Source organism: Lactuca saligna, chromosome 8, assembly GCF_052625555.1.
Source record: "Lactuca saligna cultivar CGN05327 chromosome 8, ASM5262555v1, whole genome shotgun sequence".
Taxonomy (NCBI): Eukaryota; Viridiplantae; Streptophyta; class Magnoliopsida; order Asterales; family Asteraceae; genus Lactuca; species Lactuca saligna.
In genome coordinates this window covers 222,270,053-222,295,694 of record NC_136424.1, presented here as the reverse complement: position 1 = coordinate 222,295,694, position 25,642 = coordinate 222,270,053, and the positions used below count along the sequence as shown (strand labels likewise).

Sequence of the window (25,642 nt, the reverse complement as noted above, 5' to 3'; positions counted from 1 at the left end):
TCATATTTGGTTGAACCTTTTGATTTTATTTTATTAAAATTAGTAGTATTCTTTCAAACTTGCAAAGCAGAAGATGATTTTTTTTTTTTTTTTTATATATTTTTGTTGAGCATGTCTATTTATTTATTTGAATATATATATATATATATATATATATATATATATATATATATATATATATATATATATATATATATATATATATATATAAACAAATAAGTTTCAAAATAAAAAATGAGCTGTTTTAGATATTTCATTCAAATGCTTAGAACTTATTAGAAACAAAAAATAACGCTAAGCTGCTAGAATCAAAAAAACAAAAAGAAATACCACATGGTTAGAATCTTTATCAAAGAATCAACATGAACAACATTTGAAACCCCTTAATATAATGTCTATCTTATTTGTAAAAACAATTATTTTTTTAGATAAATTTTCACGTAAGTTTCTTTACCAATTTAAGATCTAGTTCAAAGATACTATATTCTATAATTTAAGTTCTCGAATCTCTAGATTTTAAAAATATTCTTAAATATTCTTAAAGAGCATTAGTATTTTTTTTTTTATATATATGAAAAGTAGAAACGGGTGGACTTTATTTTTTTGGTTGAAGTCATATGCCTTGCCTTCTCTAAAATTTTGAAAACAATTATCTAGCAACTATATAAGTTATAAAATACGAAATGAGTAGTTGAATATTTAAAAAATTGTTTAACCACTCACGATACAAAAACAAAAACCACACTAAATTGCTAGAATTAATAATAGAGAAATAATTCAAAATTGTTATAGTAGTAATTAATAACAAAGAATCATCTAAGAACATCATAACCTGAGTAATATAATACAAAAATAAAACATCCACGTGTGTTTGTTTGTGACTAAACTAAGAATAGGAAGAAAACAATTTGGAAATTTGATGAACAAAAAGAGGGAAAAGGGATAGGGAGAAAACAATTTGGAAAACTGATGGAACAAAAAAAGTGAAAAAGGAGTTTTCATAAGTTGTTCCATGCTGACAATCTAATTCACATAAATCTATTACACGTTGGCAATCCAAATCAAGCAAAAAAAAAAAAATGCATCTCCCGTGTTTCTTTAGTGAGTCATGTATGTTTCCTTTAAGGCTTCAACATTTAAACCTTGCATTTTGATCGGTTGGTTTTTAATTACAAGGATCACTATTTTTACCATTGAAATTAGATCTAAAGATCTACATTCTATCTCCTTGTTTTTTAAGATATTATTTTAAAATCCAAATGACCCACCATTATATATATATATATATATATATATATATATATATATATATATATATATATATATATATATATATATATATATATATATATATATATATAAAGTGTGATCCCATTACTTTCACGAGGGAACAATAAAAAGAAAAATAATATTGGGGTGACATACAACCACATCCACGCATCTTCTCAATTTCATAATTTCTTTTTAGAAATTCACAATTTCGGCGAAATTTTATAAAAAAGAAACAAGGGCCGAAGCCTTACAAGGAAAAGACTTGGCAAACAACTAAGCTAAATCACAACCCCAAAACAACACCCCCCTCCCCCCCCCCCCCCCCCCCCCCCCCCCCGGGGGCAAAACTACAAGACACTAAACGGGGAACAACACCAATTCGCCCAACTACAATTGCCAAAATTACCCTTATGCTTAACCCACCCAAAGACCATAGTTATAATGTTGTCCACAACTTTAGAAATGGTTGTAGGCACCTGATTAAAAAGCCTATCCAAATACACCACAGACCTCCGTACAATATGGCAAGAAAGATCTTCCTTTTTTTTGGGCAGTTTCCCCACTTAGCAGCAAAATTCAAAGCTTAAGAGAAGGAGACGAAAGGGACATCACACCACTTAAAAATCCACTTGAACACCTCCTTGGTGAGATCGCAAGCAATAAGCAAGTGATCCGTATCATCCACACCATTAATGCAAAAGAGACACCTGGTAGAAGCAACACCCACACCCCTCCTTGAAAGAGCCATGGAGGAAGGGATACCATCCAAACTAGCCCTCCAAACAAAGCATATTATTTTTAAGGGGACAAGATTTACCCAAACGGTTGTACTATTAGTCCCAACGGTGACTTTGGAGTCGATGAGCTTACGAATGTCTCTAACATAGAACTGCCCATCACTAGAAATCTTGGATTTCCAAGAGTTAGGATCCGAGGACAAGGTAACCCCATCGAGGAGCCGACAGAGTTGTGCCAGTTCTGCCATCTCCACGGGAAGGTTGGGATTTTTCCTCCAAGCCCATAAAAAACCATTCGAAGAAAATCTTTCTGCCAGAAAACAAGACTTACGTTTATCCAAGACATATAATGTCACACCCCAAAACTAAGAATGGCGGAAACGTTCTGGGGCGGAGGACGTCATGTAAAGTATCACAACACAGTAAATGTAAATAAGCAAACAACATCATCCATTGCGTTAAATATAAAATTTTAATACAAGCGTGTTCCGTACAGTTTTAGACACCAAAGATATAATTTAAATCAAAATAATATGATGAGTCTTGAATGCGCTCCATCTTCTCAAAAGCTAGCATCGGTACCTGACTACTGATGACCTGAGAATACAAGTTATTTTGAAAGAGTTTATCAGCATTAAGCTAGTGAATTCATAAGTATTTTAGTGTCGAGGTTCATTATCAAAACGTTTGAACCTGTCGCAAGTATGAGTTGTAAATGTATGTAAGTGTTTGTAAAAATTTAAATCTCTCAGAAAAACCTATATTTTCTGTTAAAGTAGCCCTCTACCAAGGCTTAATTGTTTTGTATGCTCGTTTGATGTAAAAGTGTGTAATTTCCCAAGTGTAACTATCATTTAACAAAATATAGTTTGTACATTAAAGTTTAAGTGAGGTTATCACCAAAATGTAATGGGTAAATTATTGTAGTACGGTAGTTTTGTTTTATATGAACTACTGCTCTACTAACTACCTTAAACCGGGTTTATATTAAGGTATCGTGTGATAATTTGCACCATACTATCGACTGGTAACATCGACAACGTATAGTCGAAAAATAAGGTATGACGTTTGGCACCCGCAGACCTGTCGGTCCCACTGTAGCTAGCAGCGAGGTGTAGGATAGTCAATCCAGTATAGATCTATACGCAAACTCACGCTCTCCCTCCAAGAGACTCTGGCTACAACTCGGGTCATGTCAATTAAGACATGCTCCCATACAGTGGATCACAATTGTTAACGTATTCGTGTATATGCAATGTAATGTTACTTGTTCTAGTATCGTTGTATATGTTCTCTTAGTAATAAGTATTGACTCCTGAATGAACTGACTCGTTGATCTAGAAATTGTAGTAGTATGATCCCGTGTTACCCCGATGGTAACTTACTAATGATGTGCTGATAAGTATGAATATGGAAGTACTTTTATGTCTATACATGTATATATGATATATAACTAATATTGAAACGACCCTCGGATGGTCACCCGAAATTCCACCAGACCACATCCAAATCGAGGAAAAGGAAATAGGACAGGTGGCTTTCCTAAGCCCTTTAAACATTATTTATACAGCTATACATATATGGGCATGCAAATTTATAGGTAGTAAAACAAAGTTTACAATAAAGCATTTGATAAGTAAAAGAGTTTGTAAAACATTTTGAAGTAAAACAGTTTGAACAGTGATAAAATCATTGGTTTCCTAGTTATTAATCACATGTGATTAATGCAATCACACGTGATCGAAGCAATAACTATAAGTGTTTAACTTGTATTCCCCCCATAAAGTATTTAAAACATTTAAAAGCATTTCAAAGGTTGAATAAAGGGGTATGAACTCACTTGGGAGTTTGAAGATAGCGAGATCGAAAACCGGGCAGAGTTTCGTCTCGGGAAACGGATTTTTCTCGGGATTCTCGGGAGTAAAATCGACTTTCGGGACTTGAGCAAAAAGACCATAGCTTCGGGTTTGAACGGGCACGGAAATCGAGGCAAGATCGTGAGAGAAAGAGAGAAAATGAACAACTTTTTCGGAAAGGCTCGCATCCCTTTTATAGGGGTGCTGAACCGCCTCCGAACGCGGGGCGTACGGGCGTACGCAGTGCGTACCCGTACGTCATCGCTTACGTATTTCGGATGGAGCGGGTCGGATGGGACGGCGGGTCGGGTAGCTTCGCATAGGGCGACGTGGACGATCCGAGGCCGTGCCCTCGAGTACGCGGCGCGTACCCCAGCCCTAGGCTGACTCCTCTTCGGATAATATCGAATTTTTAATAAAAATTATATATAAATTATTTATCAAACTTCAAAAATTCATATCTCCTTCATACGAACTCCGTTTTCGACGTTCTTTATATCCCCGCGAAGGTGAGACTACGATCTACAACTTTCGTTTAGATTCCGTTGGAAAATTCCGAAATTATTTTTATTATTTGTTTATTAAAATGACGTGATTAAGGAATTTCTTTAAAAATTCATAACTTCTTTATCTGACGTCGGTTTTTTCCAGACTTTTTACCGTTCAAATACTATTGTCGAGACCTTCGATTCTCGTTTAGGTCATCCCGGCCAAATGTTGCTCGATCTCCGTTTCGAGTTTTTAGTTGTCTGTTGCTAAGCTGAACTTGGAAAAATCATAACTTCAATATACGAAGTCGGATTTGGGCGTTCTTTTTACGTACGATCATGGTTTAATGAGATTTAAACATAGAAGAATTTAAATAGAAACTTTTTGGACATTTTATTATCAAAGTTAATTTTATTAACTTAAAAATGTTTACAATACTTGACCTATTAGGCCATTACAAAGAGTTGAAATATCGGGTTGTCACATCATCCCCCGTTAGAGGGAATTTCATCCCGAAATTCAAAGTAAGAGAACACTCGTGGATTAGGGAAATAGATGTGGGTACTTGTGTTGCATCTGATCTTCGCGTTCCTATGTGAATTCAGGTCCCCGCTTAGCGTTCCAGCGAACCTTCATGATGGGTATGCAACTTTGTTTTATTTGCTTGACCTCTCGGTCCATGATTTCTACTGGTTCTTCTACAAAATTGAGGCTCTCGTTGATCTCGATCTCGTCGAGTGGGATTACGAGAGTCTCGTCGGATAGACACTTTTTCAAGTTAGATACGTGGAATGTAGAATGTACGTTACGAAGTGCGCCAGGTAGATCGAGTTTGTAAGCTACGGGGCCGACTCTTGCAAGAATTTCGAAAGGCCCTATGTACCACGGATTAAGTTTCCCACGCTTGCCGAAGCGTATCAAGCCCTTCCAGGGTGAGACTTTGAGAAGGACTCGGTCTCCCACCTGAAATTCCAAAGGTTTCCTTCGTTTATCTGCGTAGCTCTTCTGTCGGTCTCTAGAGGCTTTCAATCGTTCACGGATTTGAACGATTTTCTCTGTCGTTTCCCGAATGATTTCCGGACCGGTAAGAGTAATGTCGGAAGCTTGCCCCCTTTCTAGTTGGGTATCACCCACCTCAGCCCAGCACAGAGGGGATCTGCACTTTCGGCCGTAGAGGGCTTCAAATGGAGCATCCTTGATGCTCATGTGATAACTGTTATTATAGGAAAACTCGACAAGGGGTAAATGAGTATCCCATGCCTTCCCAAAGTTAATCACGCAGGCTCGCAACATATCTTCTAGTGTTTGGATGGTCCTCTCACTCTGTCCGTCGGTCTGAGGATGGTAGGCTGTGCTCATGTCTAGCCTTGTTCCTAGGGAATGTTGTAGTGATTGCCAAAATCTTGAGGTAAACCTACTATCTCTATCGGAGATAATGGACATAGGTACACCATGTAGCCGTATGATTTCCCTAATGTATGTTCTCGTAAGTTTCTCCATCTTGTCAGTTTCTTTGATAGGTAGGAAGTGTGCAGACTTGGTCAATCTATCGACGATGACCCATATGGTATCAAGTCCACCCGCTGTCTTGGGCAACTTGGTTATGAAATCCATAGTGATCCGCTCCCACTTCCATTCTGGGATCTCTGGTTGTTGCAATAAACCAGAGGGCTTCTGGTACTCGACCTTAACCTTTGCGCAAGTAAGGCATTTACTCACGAAGGTAGCAATCTTTGCTTTCATATTAGGCCACCAATATAGCTTTTTAAGATCCAGATACATCTTATCTGAACCTGGGTGGACGGAATACCGAGTGTTGTGCGCCTCGGTCATGACCAAGTCTCGGAAACCACCGTGTTTCGGTGTCCAGATCCGATCCATGAAATATAAGGCTCCGTCACCCTTGGCTTCTAAATTCTTGTCCATTCCTCTGAGGGATTCACTTGTCACCTTTTCAGGTTTCATGGCTTCAAGTTGGGCCGCCTGAATTTGATTAGACAAGTGTGAATGGATCGTTATTGATAATGACTTGATTTTGCGACCAGAATATTCCTTCCGACTTAGGGCGTCTGCTACTACGTTGGCTTTACCCGGATGATAACGAATATCGCATTCGTAATCACTGAGTAGCTCGACCCACCGTCGTTGTCTCATGTTGAGCTCCTTTTGATCGAAAATGTGTTGTAAACTCTTGTGGTCGGTAAAGATAGTGCTCTTCGTTCCATACAAGTAATGTCTCCAGATCTTCAGAGCAAACACCACTGCTCCTAGTTCAAGATCGTGGGTCATGTAGTTAACCTCGTGTGTCTTCAACTGTCTCGAGGCGTAGGCGATGACCTTACCTCGCTGCATCAGAACACACCCGAGCCCTTGGTTCGATGCATCGCAATAGACTACGAAGTCTTCTATTCCTTCGGGAAGGGATAGTATTGGTGCGGTGCACAAGGCTTGTTTGAGTGTTTGGAATGCTCTTTCTTGTTTCTCTTCCCAGTCAAAGACCACGCCTTTCTGGGTTAGGGTTGTAAGAGGTTTCGCTATTCGAGAGAAGTTCTGAATGAATCTGCGGTAGTAGCCAGCAAGACCTAGAAATTGACGAATTTCTTTCGGCGTCTTAGGTGCTGACCAGTTCTCAATGGCTTTAATTTTGGATGGGTCCACATGGATTCCCTCTTCGCTTACCACGTGTCCTAAGAATTCAACTCTCCGGATCCAAAATTCACATTTCTTGAACTTCGCATAAAGCTTCTCTTTTCGTAATGTCTCTAGAACTTGTCGCAGGTGATCGCCATGCTCTTTCTTACTTCGGGAGTAGATCAGGATGTCGTCAATGAAAACGATGACGAACTGATCCAAATAAGGTCAGCATACTCTATTCATCAGATCCATGAAGACTGCTGGCGTATTGGTCAATCCGAATGGCATCACCATGAACTCGTAGTGTCCGTAACGAGTTCGGAAGGCTGTCTTTGGAACATCCTCCTCTAGTACCCGTAACTGGTGATATCCGGATCTCAGATCAATCTTAGAAAAATAGTTCGCCCCTTGCAGTTGGTCAAATAGATCATTTATGCGAGGCAGAGGGTAACGATTTTTGACCGTCAGTTTGTTGAGTTCTCTGTAGTCGATACACATACGGAATGATCCGTCTTTCTTCTTAACGAACAAGACCGGTGCTCCCCATGGTGAGAAGCTTGGTCTTATGAAGCCCTTGCTGAGCAGTTCGTTAAGTTGACCAGAGAGTTCCTGCATCTCAGCTAGTGCTAAATGGTAGGGCGACTTGGCTACTGGGGTAGCTCCTGGGACTAAGTCGATTCTGAACTCGACCTGTCGTTGCGGAGGTAACCCGGGTAGTTCTTCTGGGAAAATGTCGGGGAAGTCGCTCACTACAGGGATGTTCTTTAGTCCTTTCGTTTCGAGGCTCGTGTCGACGACGTGAGCAAGGAATGCATGGTATTCCTTACGCAGATACTTCTATGCTTGAATACTTGATATGATGCGAAGACTTGCACTGGGTTTGTCGCCATAGACTATAAGAGTTTCGTTAGACGGAAGGTTTAAACGGACTGCTTTCTCGTAGCACATGATGTCGGCGCGATGAAGGCTTAACCAATCCATGCCAATGATAACGTCGAAACTTTTTATTGAGACTGGCATGAGGTCGATTGGGAATGAATGGTTATCTAGAGTTAGGGTACAACCTAAATATATGCTACTCGTACTTTCAGTTTTTCCATTAGCCATTTCTACTGTGAATAGTTCTTTGAGTGCGTGTGGTGGTTGATTAAGCATGCGAGTAAATTTATGGTTTACGAAGCTTCGCTCCGCTCCACTATCGAAAAGAATGCATGCATAGGATTCATCGAGGAGGAACGTACCAGTCACCACTGTCGGGTCAGCAACTGCTTCTCCGTGGCCTATCGCTAGTACCCTCCCTGCTCCGCCAGCATTTTTCGCCTTGGGGCAGTCCCTCTTATAGTGGCCTGTTTCGCCACATCCATAGCAGGTCGGGCTCGCGCCAGAGCCAGGGACTTGGGCGATCGGTCTCGCCGGAGATTTACAGAAACGAACTGTGTGTCCTCTCCTGTGGCAGTTAGAGCACTGCATTTCATAGCAGGGGCCATTGTGGTGGTAGTTGCATTTGTTGCACTTGGGCGAACTTCTAGCATACCCACCCACTGGAGTAGTAGTAGCAGCAGCAGGGGTTATTGCGGCATGTATTGCCACAATTTGCTGCTTTTTGGCAGCCTGTTGCTTCTTCTTTTCATCCCAGAATTTCCGCTTAGTATCAGCGGGTTTGGAGAGTTCCGGGATGGCTAGCGTGGTTGTGGTTGCAGGGGTTTTGACTCCATGGTCAATGAGTCGTTGTGCCAATCGTTTGGCACTGTCGAAGGTAGCGGGGTTTGATGCTAGAACATTCCCCTGATACGGAAGCACAAGCCCCCATATGTACCTTTCGATCTTTTTCCCTTCAGTGGGAACCATATTAGGGCAGAGGGCCACCAGTTCGCTGAATCTGGCGGTATAAGCAACAATATTGGTGCCCTTCATGGTCAGGCTCCAAAGCTCCTGCTCTAGTTTCTGGATCTCGCCCCTCGGGCAGTATTCCTCAATCATGAGGTCTTTCATCGTTTCCCAGCCTATGTCGTTGGCTACGATGAGAGTTAGAGATTTAACGTGGCCGTTCCACCACGTCAGGGCCTTTCCTTCAAAGGTGCATGCGGCATATTTCACTTTGCTCGCAGCCGGGCATGAACAAATTTCGAAGACCGCTTCAGTCTTCTCGAACCATTGTGAGAGAGCAATGACTCCGCCGGTCCCATGAAAAGACTTCGGCTTGCAGTTGGTGAAATCCTTGTAAGAGCACTCTCTCGAGCGCACAGGGGTTTCAACCGGGATTGATTCCACAGGGGTTCCACCTCTGCTAGCATCAGAAGAGTGATACTGAGCCATGGCAGTTGCCACTGCTGCAGCTACGGCAGCATTTAGGGCTGCAGTATCGATGACCGGAGGCGGAGGAGGTGGTGGTGCAGGATTATTCCTGGGAGATTTGCGAGGAGGCATCTTTCAGCTATAAGTTTATAAAGGTAAGAAAAATGGTAAGAATCATTTTGTAAGCAACGTGAGAGTGATACATGGACTAACTAACCATAGCCCAACAGTTGAATGAGTGTTTGAAATCACAACAAGAAATATTAGTAGGAAAACACAAGTGTATAGATTTTTCCCACAATTTAGATAGATTTCAATAATACTGGTATTACTGATGTAATAAGTTCAAGGAAAAATCGACCTAACAGTAGGTCTTACATCATACCATATAGAAAAGTTTGACAGTTCTTAGATTCCTAATTAGAGTACTGAAAGTTAGGAATATTTTACAGACAAGTGCTACTTAGAGCACAGATGTTAAAGGCTAATCCTTAACCCAAAAGATAATGATGTACTAGACATCATCTAACGGCGATGAATATTTCTCGGGAGAACCCTAACGTCTCTCATTTGACGGACCACCTCTTGAAGGTGTTGCTCTTGAGCACTTTGACGAGCTCGGAGTTCCATGACTTCAGCTTGAGAGGCAACCAGATGTTGCTGTAGGGTTTCATTTGTTCTCCGGGTCCGTTCCATGTCTTCTTCAAGACGGCGGATGCGGACTGTGTTGACACCTGAGTTGGCATCAATCTCCATGACTCGGTTGATGGCTGCTCGACCTTGCTCGACATTACGAGCTATTCTGCGGATAATGACAGGCAGGGCTCGGTCAGCAGAGCCACCATTGCTGACGTTGTAAAAGCTTCGGTCCCCAAAGTATGGTAAGGGTTGACCCTGTTCATCACTCCAACGATTCAAGTTGTTTGCCCATAAGGGAGTAGGACTTGTAAAAGCTGGTCGAGGATTGTTGTTCGGGGGTTGACCTACGAGCGGTAGGTTGTTGACTTCAGGCTCAGAGTCTGATCCATCTGAGAAGCCTTCAGCTTGATGATCATCCAACGGAATTTGGTGTTCATTGTCAGACTCTGCTTCGAGCATTCCTATGTTGCCTTCATTTGGAAAGTACGGGTCGTCGTGATGGAATCCAACCATTTAAATCTACGCGAGAAGATAGGTATAAAAATATAGTATGTATGTAGTTAATAGCACAAAAGACACCTATAGTATTTTAAGTTTAAGTTCCACTGATCTTTTTGTGGCATTGTTGGTAAGTTTTTAGACTTGTTAACACATCACAACTATTCTAGGGCATATGCTAATCACTCCTCGGACCAGCATAGTTGATCAGGCTATGCCATTCCCAGGACTGACCATACATCCCCTAGCTTACCTGTGATATTTAACAATCGTAATACTCTTGTTCTTGTCGTTGTGACACTGGTTTTAGTATGAATGAAGACTAGTACACTTAATTAACTATTTTAGTATTTAAAGTATAGACTCTTGGTCAGAGTGTTTTAATCCCAAATGGGTTTATAGTTTAGTATATCTTTTATGGGTTGATATACTTGCTTCACTATAAACAATGCTCTGATACCAATCTGTCACACCCCAAAACCAAGAATGGCGGAAACGTTCTGGGGCGGAGGACGTCATGTAAAGTATCACAACACAGTAAATGTAAATAAGCAAACTGTTGGAATAGTGTCTAAGGCTGCAACTATATTAGGCAAGTATTTGATCCGGTTGTGCATGGTCCTTTTGGGTTGCCTTCACCATAGCAACTTGATGGATGATTTGTTAAAAGAGAGTAAATATTATAAGGAATAATATATGGTTATTTGATTAGTATAAGTCATAGATTAATTGGAATTAATTTGGTGACTTAAAGATATATTACTAGAATAATATATATATGTATAACTAAATGCTAGTCTTACCGTTAGTAGGCCTCATTCACGAAGCCGATCTATAAGGTGGGTATAAGGTTGCGGCCTATAAAATGGCGCTTAATGGGTGTACACTCACACCCACCGCTTGCTTGATTGGTGGAGGGTCGTTAGCCGAACGGGTAGGATAGGGCAATCTCATCCTCTCATTAAAAGTATAATAAGAAATACAAAGTAACTACACGTTTTAAAAAATTTCCCAATCTTAGTTACTTTAGGAAAAGTGAATTGATGCAATCCCATGAAATTACACTTTGCACCTTGCTAAGAAGTTAGTGGAGCGTGTGTGGTTTACCAGCACACTAATTGGTTCTAAGCGAAGGTGGCAAAGGGTGATTCATTGTTTATCATAGTTCGATGGAGCGTGTGTGGTTTACCGGCACATCGAATAGGTGATCGTAACAATGAAGGCACCATGTGAATTTGCATGGTAATTCACACCCGCTTTGTGATCCTCGGCATCCCAGTCACAAACGAGAGGGGCATATCGAGATTTAAACATGCCATTGAATAGTTCAATGAATCTCATCCGAATCTAGGAATTCTCAAAAACACTTAGGACTAATAGTTTAAGTTTTGTGATGGAGAATTAGTGAATCGTCATTCACTTACCTTCAATTTATTTGCATGTTAGATTACGGCATCCCTTTTCTAGTATGCAAATGTTATTGTTGGATCCTAGCCCTAATTTTTCTTATTGGGTGATAATTAGGGATTCTTATTCTAATCTATCTTTGTCCTTTTCTAATTGAAGATGTCGAACGCAAACAACGCTGCTGCTAGTTCTTTCACGTTGATGAGCCTTTGCCAAAAGGTCACCTTCGATGGAACGAACTTTAGCGAATGGATAAGATACATTCGCACCATTGCTCGCTATGAGGATAAAGAGTATGTCCTCGATGAAAAGCTCGAGAAAATCAACCCCGAAGTTGCTACTCCCGAAGAAATCACCGCCTTTGAAACTCATGAGCGAGATGCAACGAAGGTACATTGCATCATGATCGCCACCATGAACTCCGAATTCAACAAGTCCTACGAGGACATGTATCCATACGAGATGCATCAAGACTTGTTGGAGAGATACCACCAAAACGCGAGACAAGAGCGTTATGAGATTTTCACTAACATGATCTCCGCTAAGATGGGTCATGGAGAATCTCTTACCGTGCACCTGCAAAAGATGCAAAGGTATGTCGACCGCCTTCGCAAGTTAAATGTTGACTTCGGTGAAGACTTGGCGATCGACATGGTGCTTCACTCTTTGCCTCCAATGTACAACCAATTTAGGATGACCTACCACATGAATAAAGAAGAGGTCACCCTAAGCAAACTCCAAGGTCTCTTGAGGGTCGCTGAGAGCAACTTCAAGGACAAGTCTGTTGCACCAACTCCCAATCCATCCGCTGCTCCTGTCTTGGCTATTGGTCAAGGGAAAGGAAAGAAGAGGAAAGCTTCATCGAATAACTATCGCAAGGTGAAAGCCCGAGATGGTGCCTTTTCTAGTGGGACCAAAGTTGATCCCGCTAAGCCCTGCTCCAACCCAAAGGAGGCAGAGTGCCACCACTGCCACAAGATAGGGCATTGGAAGAGAAGCTGCCCGGATTACCTGCAAGTGATCAAGGAAGGAAAGATCAAGCCATCTTTCGCAGGTATATACACAATCAAATCTAACGATTCTAATCATGCTATTTCTTGGGTTCTTGATACCGGTTGTGGTTATCACATTTATTCTAATGTGCAGGGACTAAGAAGAAGTAGGGATGTAGAGCAAGGAAGGATCAATCTAATCATGGGGAACAGAAGATCGTCGCCTGTGACCAAGATTGGAGTGTATTCTTTAGTGCTTAGGAATAGTTTGGTTTTAGATTTGAACAATTGTTGCTATTCGCCAGAAATGGCTAGAAACATCATTTCATTTCATGGTTTATATAGACAAGGATTTAGATTTTCTTTTAATAATGAGAATGGTTCTATTTTGACTTATCTAAATGGTGTCTTTTACTATGAAGCTATACCATGTAATGGAATATATGAAACTGTTATGATTGTTGATAACTTAGGAAATGATGTTTTGAATATTCATTCTTCCACTAGTATGGATAAATCATCCTTGTGGCATTGCCGTCTTGGACATGTCAACAAGAAACGCATAGCCCAACTCCAAAAGGATGGAGTGTTGGAGTCATTCGACCTTAGGGAAGATGACACATGCGAGTCTTGTTTACTTGGAAAGATGACTAAGTCACCCTTCACGAGTACTTGTGAAAGGGGTGAGGGGCTATTGGACCTAATACATAACGATGTATGTGGACCCTTTAGATCAACCACGAAGGATGGGAACCGCTTCTATGTGACTTTTAGCGATGACTATAGTAGATATGGGTATATCTACTTAATCAAGCAAAAGTCAGACACCTTTGAAAAGTTCAAAGAGTTCAAGAATGAAGTGGAGAATCAATTGGGCAGGAAAATCAAGATGCTTCGATCCGATCGAGGAGGAGAGTACCTAAGTCTTGAATTCCACAATTATCTCAAGGAGTGTGGAATAGTTTCGCAACTCCTAGGACACCGCAGTTGAATGGTGTGGCAGAAAGGCGTAATCGGACCTTATTGGATATGGTTCGCTCTATGATGAGTCGTGCTTCACTACCTATCTTCTTTTGGGGGTATGCCTTAGAGACTGCCGCCCATATCCTTAACCGAGTCCCTACTAAGAAGGTTGCCAAAACACCTCACGAGATGTGGACGGGGAAAGCTCCCTCGTTGGCACATATCAAGGTTTGGGGTTGCAAGGCTTTCGTAAGACGAGATACTCACGACAAGCTTGAACCTCGAAGTGAGCGATGTATTTTCATCGGCTACCCGCAAACATCCTTTGGATATCTCTTCTATAGACCGAAAGACAATGTTGTCTTTGTTGCGAGGAGAGGAGTTTTCCGAGAGCGAGAACTCATAAGCCAAGGAGACAGTGGGAGGCAAATCGAACTTGAAGAAATTCAAGAGTCGATAGATGAAGGAACCTCTACCGCTGGCATTCAACCCGAGGAGGAAACTCCGGTTGAACCGATTGACGAATCCTTACCTCTCAGACGTTCCGATAGAGTTAGAGTTCACCCCCAGTTTTATGGTTTTCATATTACTACCGAAGGGGACACGTATATTAGTGATGGTACACTAGTAAATCTTGATGAACCTAATAGCTATAAGGAGGCCATGGCAGGCCCGGAGTCTGCGAAATGGAAAGAGGCAATGGATAGCGAGATCCAATCCATGTACGATAACCAAGTTTGGAATTTGGTTGATTATGTGCCCGAACGTAAGACCGTTGGGTGCAAATGGATCTTCAAGAAGAAGACTGACGTGGATGGGAATGTACACACATATAAAGCGCGATTGGTCACGAAGGGCTTTACTCAAACTCCCGGAGTTGACTATGATGAGACCTTCTCACCAGTTGCGAAGATTAAATCTATTAGAGTGATGCTAGAAATTGCCGCATTTCATGATTATGAGATTTGGCAAATGGATGTCAAGACCGCTTTCCTTAACGGAAAGTTGGCTGAGGATGTTTACATGGCTCAGCCAGAGGGGTTTGTGGATCCGAAGCATCCGAATAGAGTGTGTAAGCTTGAGAAGTCCATTTATGGACTTAAGCAAGCGTCTCGCAGATGGAATCTTTGCTTCGATGAGAAAGTCAAAGAGTTTGGATTTGTACGAAGCGAAGACGAATCTTGTGTATATGTCAAAGCCAGTGGGAGTATAGTAAGCTTTCTCGTTCTATATGTCGATGACATATTACTCATAGGGAACGACATCCCGACTCTGCAGGAGGTTAAGTCCTGGCTCGGGAAGTGCTTCGCTATGAAGGACCTCGGAGAGGCTTCTTACATTTTGGGAATAAGGATAGTAAGAGAAAGAAGTAAGAGACTAATTGGACTTAGTCAGAATACTTACTTAGAGAAGGTACTAAAACGTTTTAGTATGGAAAACTCAAAGAAGGGAGAATTACCAATACAAGGAAATGCCAAGCTGAGTAAGACTCAAAGTCCGAGTACCGAAGCTGAGATAGCAGAAATGAGCCGAGTACCATACGCTTCCGCAGTTGGCTCAATCATGAACACTATGACTTGTACTCGCCCTGATGTAGCCTTCGCTTTGAGCATGGTTAGCAGATATCAAGGGAACCCTGGCAAAGCACATTGGATTGCGGTGAAGAACATCCTTAAGTACCTTCGGAGGACGAAAGAATGGTTCTTAGTCCTTGGAGGGAGTGATGACTTGAAGGTGCGAGGGTATAGTGACGCCAGCTTTCAGACTGACAGGGACAACTACCGTTCACAGTCGGGCTGGGTCTTTACCCTAAATGGAGGAGCAGTGACATGGAAAAGTTCCAAGCAGGAAAACGTAGCTGATTCAACGTGTGAATCAGAGTACATCGCAGCGAGCGAAGCGTCGAAGGAGGCAATATGGCTAAAGAACTTCATTGGTGATCTTGGAGTTGTGCCGGCCATAAAGGAGCCCATGGAGATTTTCTGTGATAACGAAGGTGCGGTTGCCTTGACCAAGGAACCGAGGGATCATGGTAGATCTCGACATATCGACAGAAAATATCACTTCATTAGACATCGTGTAGAAGAAGGACAACTCGTAGTGAAGAGGATATCATCAGAAGATAACCCAGCAGATCCGCTTACGAAGGGACTGAGTAGGGTTAAGCACTTGCAGCATGCTAGGAGTATTGGGCTGAAGGATGATATTAGTATAGATTAGATAGTATTAGAAACGTATAATAGATAAATGTAATTAACATTTGATGATTAAATAAAAGAGTTTTATTTATGAGTAAAGTTACTGTCACATGTTAATTGTTTAACTATTGTTTCACTTTGCATGTTTTGACTTCCAGAATAATTGAGTTTATTAGGAATAATCGAATTATTCAAATGGTCCACAATCGTTCATATGTTGGGAGTAGATATGACTGAAGATTGTCATGAATTGGTGTGTAGAATGTCTAAATGGTGTTAGACATAGCAAGGGTTGCTGCAACGTTCATGAGTGCTTATGAACTGGTTTTGAGCATTGGAATAAACCCGCGCTTGCTGGAATCACTTTATGGAATACGATATAAAAGGTGATCGCAAGACGATAATATCATATAGTCTTAAAACCTAGATATATGGTTTATTATTTGTTAATTGATTGTACATTGATAATGCGAAAACGCATCAGTAACTTGGTGTTATAAAACGCATTGTTGTGTATGGTTGGTTAATGAATAAGTAAATACATATAAGTCGAAGTTTATCTGTAAATTTTATCCTAAGAGGGTAGAAGAGATATCTTGGCCACTCGATGATTTGATTTGACTTATGTGCCGGGCCCGGTCAGAACTGAATTGATGTGTTTGATTAAGTTCTATGTCAAATAAATCGGAGATCGAGAAATAAAATGCTTGACTAACCATTCCATAGGATTGTCAGCATGATATCTAACAGAGGACTGTAAGATCCCTTATCTAAAGGACAAGATTGATTAGATCAGAGTTGACAGCATCTTTGAGAGCTACGATTGCAAACCGAATTGTACTTGTATAGTTACTAGACTTATCCAAGTGGGAGACTGTTGGAATAGTGTCTAAGGCTGCAACTATATTAGGCAAGTATTTGATCCGGTTGTGCATGGTCCTTTTGGGTTGCCTTCACCATAGCAACTTGATGGATGATTTGTTAAAAGAGAGTAAATATTATAAGGAATAATATATGGTTATTTGATTAATATAAGTCATAGATTAATTGGAATTAATTTGGTGACTTAAAGAGATTAATTAAATAAGAGGTTATAAACTGTCAATTGTTTGATAGTTACACTTTAGACTATAAATCCTTATCCTAGATAGGATGGACGATTTCTAGGGCTTGGATAAGCCAAAATCGTCCATAGGGTTATCTATGGAATGGATTTGGATAGCCTTAAGAGAAGATTATCCAATTAGGGTTTAGGTTGTAACCCTTAAGGAGTCTACAAGTATAAATAGACCCTAGGGGTGAGGGAATTCGATACACCATCTAAAGTAGAGATACTCTGGCCGAATTCCTCCCCTCTCCTCTCTCCTAAATCATCTTGCTTGCTATTGGTGTTTGTAAGCCATTAGAGGAGTGACATTTGTGACTCTAGAAGCTCCAAGACAACAAGATCAACAAGGAACTCAAAGGTATGATTCTAGATCTGTTTCAATGTTGTTATTTAACCTAATTAGCCATTAGAAGTCTTGGATTCAAAGCATGTTTAATTAGAAAGCCTAGATCCAAGCATTAGGGTTTTGCATACGCACATAGGAAAGTTCTTATGGCTAAAACCCATCACAAACAACATCATCCATTGCATTAAATATAAAATTTTAATACAAGCGTGTTCCGTACAGTTTTAGACACCAAAGATATAATTTAAATCAAAATAATATGATGAGTCTTGAATGCGCTCCATCTTCTCAAAAGCTAGCATCGGTACCTGACTACTGATGACCTGAGAATACAAGTTATTTTGAAAGAGTTTATCAGCATTAAGCTGGTGAATTCATAAGTATTTTAGTGTCGAGGTTCGTTATCAAAACGTTTGAACCTGTCGTAAGTATGAGTTGTAAATGTATGTAAGTGTTTGTAAAAGTTTAAATCTCTCAGAAAAACCTATATTTTCTGTTAAAGTATCCCTCTACCAAGGCTTAACTGTTTTGTATGCTCGTTTGATGTAAAAGTGTGTAATTTCCCAAGTGTAACTATCATTTAACAAAATATAGTTTGTACATTAAAGTTTAAGTGAGGTTATCACCAAAATGTAATGGGTAAATTATTGTAGTACGGTAGTTTTGTTTTATATGAACTACTGCTGTACTAACTACCTTAAACCGGGTTTATATTAAGGTATCGTGTGATAAATTGCACCATACTATCGACTGGTAACATCGACAACGTATAGTCGAAAAATAAGGTATGACGTTTGGCACCCGCAGACCTGTCGGTCCCACTGTAGCTAGCAGCGAGGTGTAGGATAGTCAATCCAGTATAGATCTATACGCAAACTCATGCTCTCCCTCCAAGAGACTCTAGCTACAACTCGGGTCATGTGAATTAAGACATGCTCCCATATAGTGGATCACAATTGTTAACGTATTCGTGTATATGAAATATAATGTTACTTGTTCTAGTATCGTTGTATATGTTCTCTTAGTAATATGTATTGACTCCTGAATGAACTGACTCGTTGATCTAGAAATTGTAGTAGTATGATCCCGTGTTACCCCGATGGTAACTTACTAATGATGTGCTGATAAGTATGAGTATGGAAGTACTTTTATGTCTATACATGTATATATGATATATAACTAATATTGAAACGACCCTCGGATGGTCACCCGAAATTCCACCAGACCACATCCAAATCGAGGAAAAGGAAATAGGACAGGTGGCTTTCCTAAGCCCTTTAAACATTATTTATACAGCTATACATATATGGGCATGCAAATTTATAGGTAGTAAAACAAAGTTTACAATAAAGCATTTGATAAGTAAAAGAGTTTGTAAAACATTTTGAAGTAAAACAGTTTGAACAGTGATAAAATCATTGGTTTCCTAGTTATTAATCACATGTGATTAATGCAATCACACGTGATCGAAGCAATAACTATAAGTGTTTAACTTGTATTCCCCCCATAAAGTATTTAAAACATTTAAAAGCATTTCAAAGGTTGAATAAAGGGGTATGAACTCACTTGGGAGTTTGAAGATAGCGAGATCGAAAACCGGGCAGAGTTTCGTCTCGGGAAACGGATTTTTCTCGGGATTCTCGGGAGTAAAATCGACTTTCGGGACTTGAGCAAAAAGACCATAGCTTCGGGTTTGAACGGGCACGGAAATCGAGGCAAGATCGTGAGAGAAAGAGAGAAAATGAACAACTTTTTCGGAAAGGCTCGCATCCCTTTTATAGGGGTGCTGAACCGCCTCCGAACGCGGGGCGTACGGGCGTACGCAGTGCGTACCCGTACGTCATCGCTTACGTATTTCGGATGGAGCGGGTCGGATGGGACGGCGGGTCGGGTAGCTTCGCATAGGGCGACGTGGACGATCCGAGGCCGTGCCCTCGAGTACGCGGCGCGTACCCCGGCCCTAGGCTGACTCCTCTTCGGATAATATCGAATTTTTAATAAAAATTATATATAAATTATTTATCAAACTTCAAAAATTCATATCTCCTTCATACGAACTCCGTTTTCGACGTTCTTTATATCCCCGCGAAGGTGAGACTACGATCTACAACTTTCGTTTAGATTCCGTTGGAAAATTCCGAAATTATTTTTATTATTTGTTTATTAAAATGACGTGATTAAGGAATTTCTTTAAAAATTCATAACTTCTTTATCTGACGTCGGTTTTTGCCAGACTTTTTACCGTTCAAATACTATTGTCGAGACCTTCGATTCTCGTTTAGGTCATCCCGGCCAAATGTCGCTCGATCTCCGTTTCGAGTTTTTAGCTGTCTGTTGCTAAGCTGAACTTGGAAAAATCATAACTTCAATATACGAAGTCGGATTTGGGCGTTCTTTTTACGTACGATCATGGTTTAATGAGATTTAAACATAGAAGAATTTAAATAGAAACTTTTTGGACATTTTATTATCAAAGTTAATTTTATTAACTTAAAAATGTTTACAATACTTGACCTATTAGGCCATTACAAAGAGTTGAAATATCGGGTTGTCACATATAAGTTAGGAAACCTTAAAGCCAGATTTCCGTCACCAATCCAATTGTCAAGCCAAAACAGGGTATTCTGCCCTGACCCAATTTTGGTTGATATGAAATGATAAAAGTCGAGGACCATCTCTCCCAAAATTCTCGAAATATATATCAGATTATTCCAAACACCAGGGATAGATCTCTTCACAATTTAATATATTAAAAATAATGAATCGACAGTTTTAGAACAAATATAACAACGCAAACGACATGAACCAAAAACTCCAAAAAGTGTGTATCATTTTTCAGTAGACGAATCAAATTTGTAGAAACTCTCTCTAAAAGTAAAAGCCTAGTCTTGTATGAAATTTACGAGAAACCCTCAAATCTAAAATTTTATCTTGTGTTATAAATACAGTCTGAGTGTTTTATAGTTGTTCAACATTCCAAAAACCATGTCGAACCTTCTCCTCTCTCTTTCCATATCCCTCCTATCTCCTCTTTTCTTCATTTCCATGGATGATCAATCAATTGATTTAAGTTACCCCAACTACGAGGGGAACTAGAAATTTTTAGATGGGGATACAAAAATTATCAATAAATATTCTATGTAGTTATTATATTTAGAGCATTAAAAAATATGATATAATCTTTTTAGCTGTGGGTACAATATCATAGAAAATGCTTATAAATAATTTTTTTATATATAAAATTACATAAAAATTACATGTAAGAGTATATAATTAATTAAGGGTTGTATTTGGAAAATTAAAAAAAAAACTCTTAAAAAACTAGTCTAAGTAGTTTTTCAAAAACCTAGTTTATAAACTACTTTTGCTTACCAAACACGAAACATAAAAAAAACTCGAAAAATTAATTTAGCTTATCAGATAAGTATGATGCGCCAGACACAACCTTAATGAACAAAAAAATAAAATAAATAAATAATCAATAATAAATAAACAATGCAATAACAGACTTCTCCACATGTTATAAATACAACCCAGTGTTTGTACTCGTCGTTTCAAGTTTAACATTCCGAAAAACATGTTTTGCCTTCTCCAGTCACTTTCTTCCTCTCTCCTCCTCCTCAGCCTCTTCCCCTTCTTGTTCTTTATCTCCATGGCCGATCAATCTAATGTTACGCGTTACCCCAGCTGCTTTTCATACAGTTGCGCAAACATCACAATCAGTTACCCTTTTTGGAGGCTCGACAGTGAAACCCCTACCCAGTTCTGCGGTTATGAAGGTTTTGGGATCAATTGCTCCAACAATGTTCCAGTTCTTTATTTCGGAAGCGATTCTTATTATATCGCTAGCATAAGCTACGAATCTAAGAGTATTGTCCTTGTGGACTACGACGTTTCTCCCGTCGTCCCCACCGTCGCCTGCCCGAGGGTACGCCATAGCATTGATTGGGGAGATTCGCCTTTCAATTTCTGGGGGCAAAACGTTAACCTAAGTTTTCACTTTAATTGCACCGGAGTACCAGATTTTGCAAGAGAAATACCGTGTTTGAGTACCTCTACTAATAAGTCGTGCGTTAATGGTTTGAATTACGAGCCGGAGAATTTCAGTTGGACTGTGTACTCCTGCGATGATGAGGTGGTAACAACGGTGTTCGATGTATTCAGTTCAACAATGGCGCTGGAGACGGAGTTCAGTAGTGCCTTAAGACAAGGATTTGAGCTAAAATGGGGGAGGATGGAGGACTGCCAAAAGTGTGAGGAGTCCGGTGGGCGCTGCGGTCATAATAACAGTACGACGGAGCTCATGTGTTTTTGCTCCGGTGGTGCGATCACTATGGCTCATTGTAAAGGTACCTTCGTTGAAACTCCTCGCTTCATGTTAAATTCCATATCTACCCCTGTTAAAACAGCAAATTTACATCTTCGGAAGACATTATCAGCCGTGGGCCGTGGCAAAATTATATCGGATAATCTGGAAAAAACTTTTGCTAGTTAATAACACTAGTAGTTTCAACCGACTTTTTTTTTTTTTTTTTGATGCTAAAATTAAAATTAATATTTATATGTTATAAATTACAATGTTTATTATGTAAATGAGAAAAAAAATAGGAAACTATTATTATATAAATAAATTTAACTTTAATAATAATATTAATAACCCATTCCATTTTCATATAATTTATCGTAAACTTTAAATTCAAGTTAAAATTGAATAGTCAACGATACGAAAAGTCAAAACTAGCAAGCTAGACGTTTTTTTTAAGGGAAAATGACTTATAAACCTAACGAAGTTTTCAAACCGTTCAAAAAACTCAATTATGTTTTGTCTGTTCAAGAAAACCCAACGAACTAACATTCTGTCTAAAAAAGCCCAACTAACTTATACTTTGTTCACTTCTTATTTAGGGTCAACCGGCTAATAAAAATCAACGAATGACATGGCTTATGATGTGTAATTAAATATCAGAAAATGACTTGTAAGACCAACGAAGTTTCAAATCCGTTCAAAAAACCTCAATCATGTTTTGTTTGTTGAAAAAAACCCAACGAACTTATGCTTTTGTTCAATTCTCATTAGAGTCAACCAAATTCATTATGTATACAACTAGTTGGCAAATGACATGACATTATATTTAATAACATGAAATAATAGATTTGAATTACGCTTTATATATCGATTTAGGGTTTAAACGGTGTTTGTGTTCAAACTCTTGTAATAGCTACTTCTTATTCTTTCTCTCAATCGTTGATGTCCAACTCAATATCTACAAAGAAGATATTTGATGATGAAAACCCTTGTGGATGTGGACGCTCTTCTTGGATTTAGGCATCTAGAACGAAGGATCATCCAAAAAAAAGTTTAGGGCTAAATCGATATATAAAGGGCAATTCTAATCTATTTATTCCATTTCATTAAATATAATGTCATGTAATTTTCCAACTAGTTGTATACCAAATGAATTTGGTTGCCTCTAATGTGAATTGAACAAAAGCATAAGTTCGTTGGGTTTTTTTCAACCAACAAAACATGATTGGGGTTTTGTGAACAGTTTTGAAACTTTGTTGGTCTTACAAGTCATTTTCTGATATTTAATTACACGTCATAAGTCATGTCATTCGTTGACTTTTATTAGCCGGTTGACCATAAATGAGAAGTGTAACTTAGTTGGGCTTTTTAGACAAAATCTTAAATTCGTTGGGTTTTATTGAACAGACAAAACATAATTGGGGTTTTTTGAATGGTTTGGAAACTTCGTTGGGCTTATAATTCATTTTCCCTTTTTTTTAATAGTAGTATCTCTCTCCATGGAAATTTCAAGCTACTAGCCTACCACACTTCTATTGACCATCCATACCTTCAATTTATCTGCCCAATCTTCATCTCAACCTCTACATCTTTTCGACGATGTTTCCTTTACTCATCATCTTCATTCTATTCCCAATTCTTTCTCTCGCAAACATTCAGCAATTTTATGACTGTTCAACTGGGCTCTACACTTGTGGTCAGGCAATCTCATATATTAGCTATCCGTTTTGGGGAAATGGTCGTCCTTCTTACTGTGGTCTTGAGGGATTCGGTTACTTGCAGAGAAGACAACGTCACCACTCTCCAAATCGTCAACACAACGTTCCGGTACATTGTGTTTAGTTACGCTCCCGATGATTCTCTGATTCTAGGGTTACACTTTTCGTGTCCGGAGGATGTGGTTAGGTCTACTCCGAATAGGAACAGATTTAATTGTTCTGGTGAGGAAGACGATAGTTTCTTTGACAATCAACGCACTACTGTAGTGGAGTGTTGTGAGCGTGTGATTGAAGTGAGGGTTTCGAGTACTGCATATGATCAGTTTAACCGGAGTGAAATGATGCCGTTGGAGAAGTTGTTTTGGATGGGTTTTTTTTAATGGAGTTTAGGCTATCCGGAGTCGATAAAAACCAACGCGTGAAACGCCTACGTGGCATCCAAAGGACCCGTGAGCACCACCCCAAGAGCTGGTGACTTGGGCGTGGCCTGAGTGCAAAGACGAAGCAAGACGACCAATAGGAAATATGTAGCAGCACCAACGTTGCTTTGCTTCCTTTACTTTTTTTATTGAAGTTACATCTATGGTCCCTGGAAATATTTTTTTATATCTTATTATACCCTTATACTTCTATTTAAATTAAATTAAACCCTCAGCCCCACACACAGATAAATCACTATATTTTAAATAACAAATTAAGTGTATTATACTAATAATTAGACAATGAAAACTTTAACTATATATATATATATATATATATATATATATATATATATATATATATATATATATATATATATATATATATATATATATATATATAACATAATGTTAAGAAAATAAAAAAATAAAAAAGTGAATGATGTTAGTGGTAACCATTTCCATAGTGGAGTGGGTTGGTGGTGAAGGTGACGTGGCGCAGAAGTGGCACCACTTTTCCGGTGAGTTTGTAGTGACCACTCCATATAACTTAGGGTGGACGGCGGAAGAAATTTCTTCTGGTGGGACGTGTTGGTCCAATTTGGATTCCTCCAGCCCTTCTTGCATTTGCCTAGCTCGATGATGTTTCCTGCTTGGTATGCTGTTTAGATTTGTCGGTTGCTTAGTTTTCACTGATATTTCTGTAGATTTTTTAATTTGCAGTTGATAAAAAATAACGATGACTAAGTTTACCAACTTACTTGTCTAACGTAGAATGTCGAGTACAAATATGAACAAAACGGTGCGTTGAACTCCACAAAAACCTTTTAATATAATTTTACCAAACTCCTATTTATGTGAGTTTTTTTTTTTTTTTTTTTTTTTTTTTTTTTTTTTTTTTTTTTTTCTACATCCAGTTATGCATCAAGTATTAGATCAGTGGCGGATCCAGATCAATGTAAGGGTATCCCAATAAGTAAATGGGTATCCCTGACAAAAAAAAAAAATCGTATAATACACAGTAAAGAAAAAAAAAATTTCAAAAAAAATTACACTACTAAATTTTTTTAGGGGTATCCCGGGCTACCCCAATAAATGTAGTAGATCCGCCTATGTATTAAGCTATCTGATGTACCTACACCACTAAGACCAAGGTGGATGTCGAAACTCTCCTCACACTTTTTCCATCTCACATGATTCTTTTTTCTGCTTTTCTTTCTCTTACCAAAAATCATGGAAAACTTTTTATTTTTTGTTTTTTGTTTTTTGTTAAATAAAATTAATTGATTTTGATGATTTATAAAATTTTAAATGAATAATAAATATAAATTTTAATTAAAAATAAAAACCAATTCATTAATTAAAAATAACATTAAAAGATACATTCAAATAAGCAATATCAAAAATAAAATAAAAAACTACTAGAGAACAACAAATATTAAAAAACTAAAACCTAGAAAACCTAAATAATATCTCAATTAAAAAAAACAAAATACGCCACTCGTAATCACTATCCTTGGCATCGACCTCATCGTTATTGTCGTTCTCATCAATGTCATTTTCGTCATCCGAATCCTCGCTCTCGACGAATATATCCGAACCATCATCTGATTCGTCAAACAAATCATCGCACACACTCTGTCGGTGGTTGAATATAAGCCCTATAAACATGCTCCACAAAATCAGCATGAATGGCGTAATGAATGTCGCGATTATGTGCTTATCTTCTATTTGCCTTATACTCTTGCGTATCAACAACTACTTT

General features: G+C 39.0%; 2 protein-coding genes across 2 annotated transcripts in view; one reads left to right on the top strand and one right to left on the bottom strand.

The window, feature by feature from the left end:
- Positions 1–1,855: 1,855 nt before the first annotated feature.
- On the bottom strand, positions 1,856–2,257 carry LOC145010509 (uncharacterized). The gene has a single exon (XM_078969041.1). It carries the CDS (start codon positions 2,255–2,257, stop codon positions 1,856–1,858), a length of 402 nt encoding a protein of 133 aa, XP_078825167.1.
- An 18,748-nt stretch (positions 2,258–21,005) lies between these two features.
- LOC145010765 (LEAF RUST 10 DISEASE-RESISTANCE LOCUS RECEPTOR-LIKE PROTEIN KINASE-like 2.1) overlaps positions 21,006–25,642 on the top strand; it is a 14,918-nt gene continuing 10,281 nt past the window's right edge. The window contains exon 1 of the mRNA XM_078969295.1: positions 21,006–21,783. Within this exon, the coding sequence (XP_078825421.1) occupies positions 21,012–21,783 (772 nt within the window). The 5' untranslated portion in view covers positions 21,006–21,011. The remainder of the gene's footprint in view (positions 21,784–25,642) is intronic.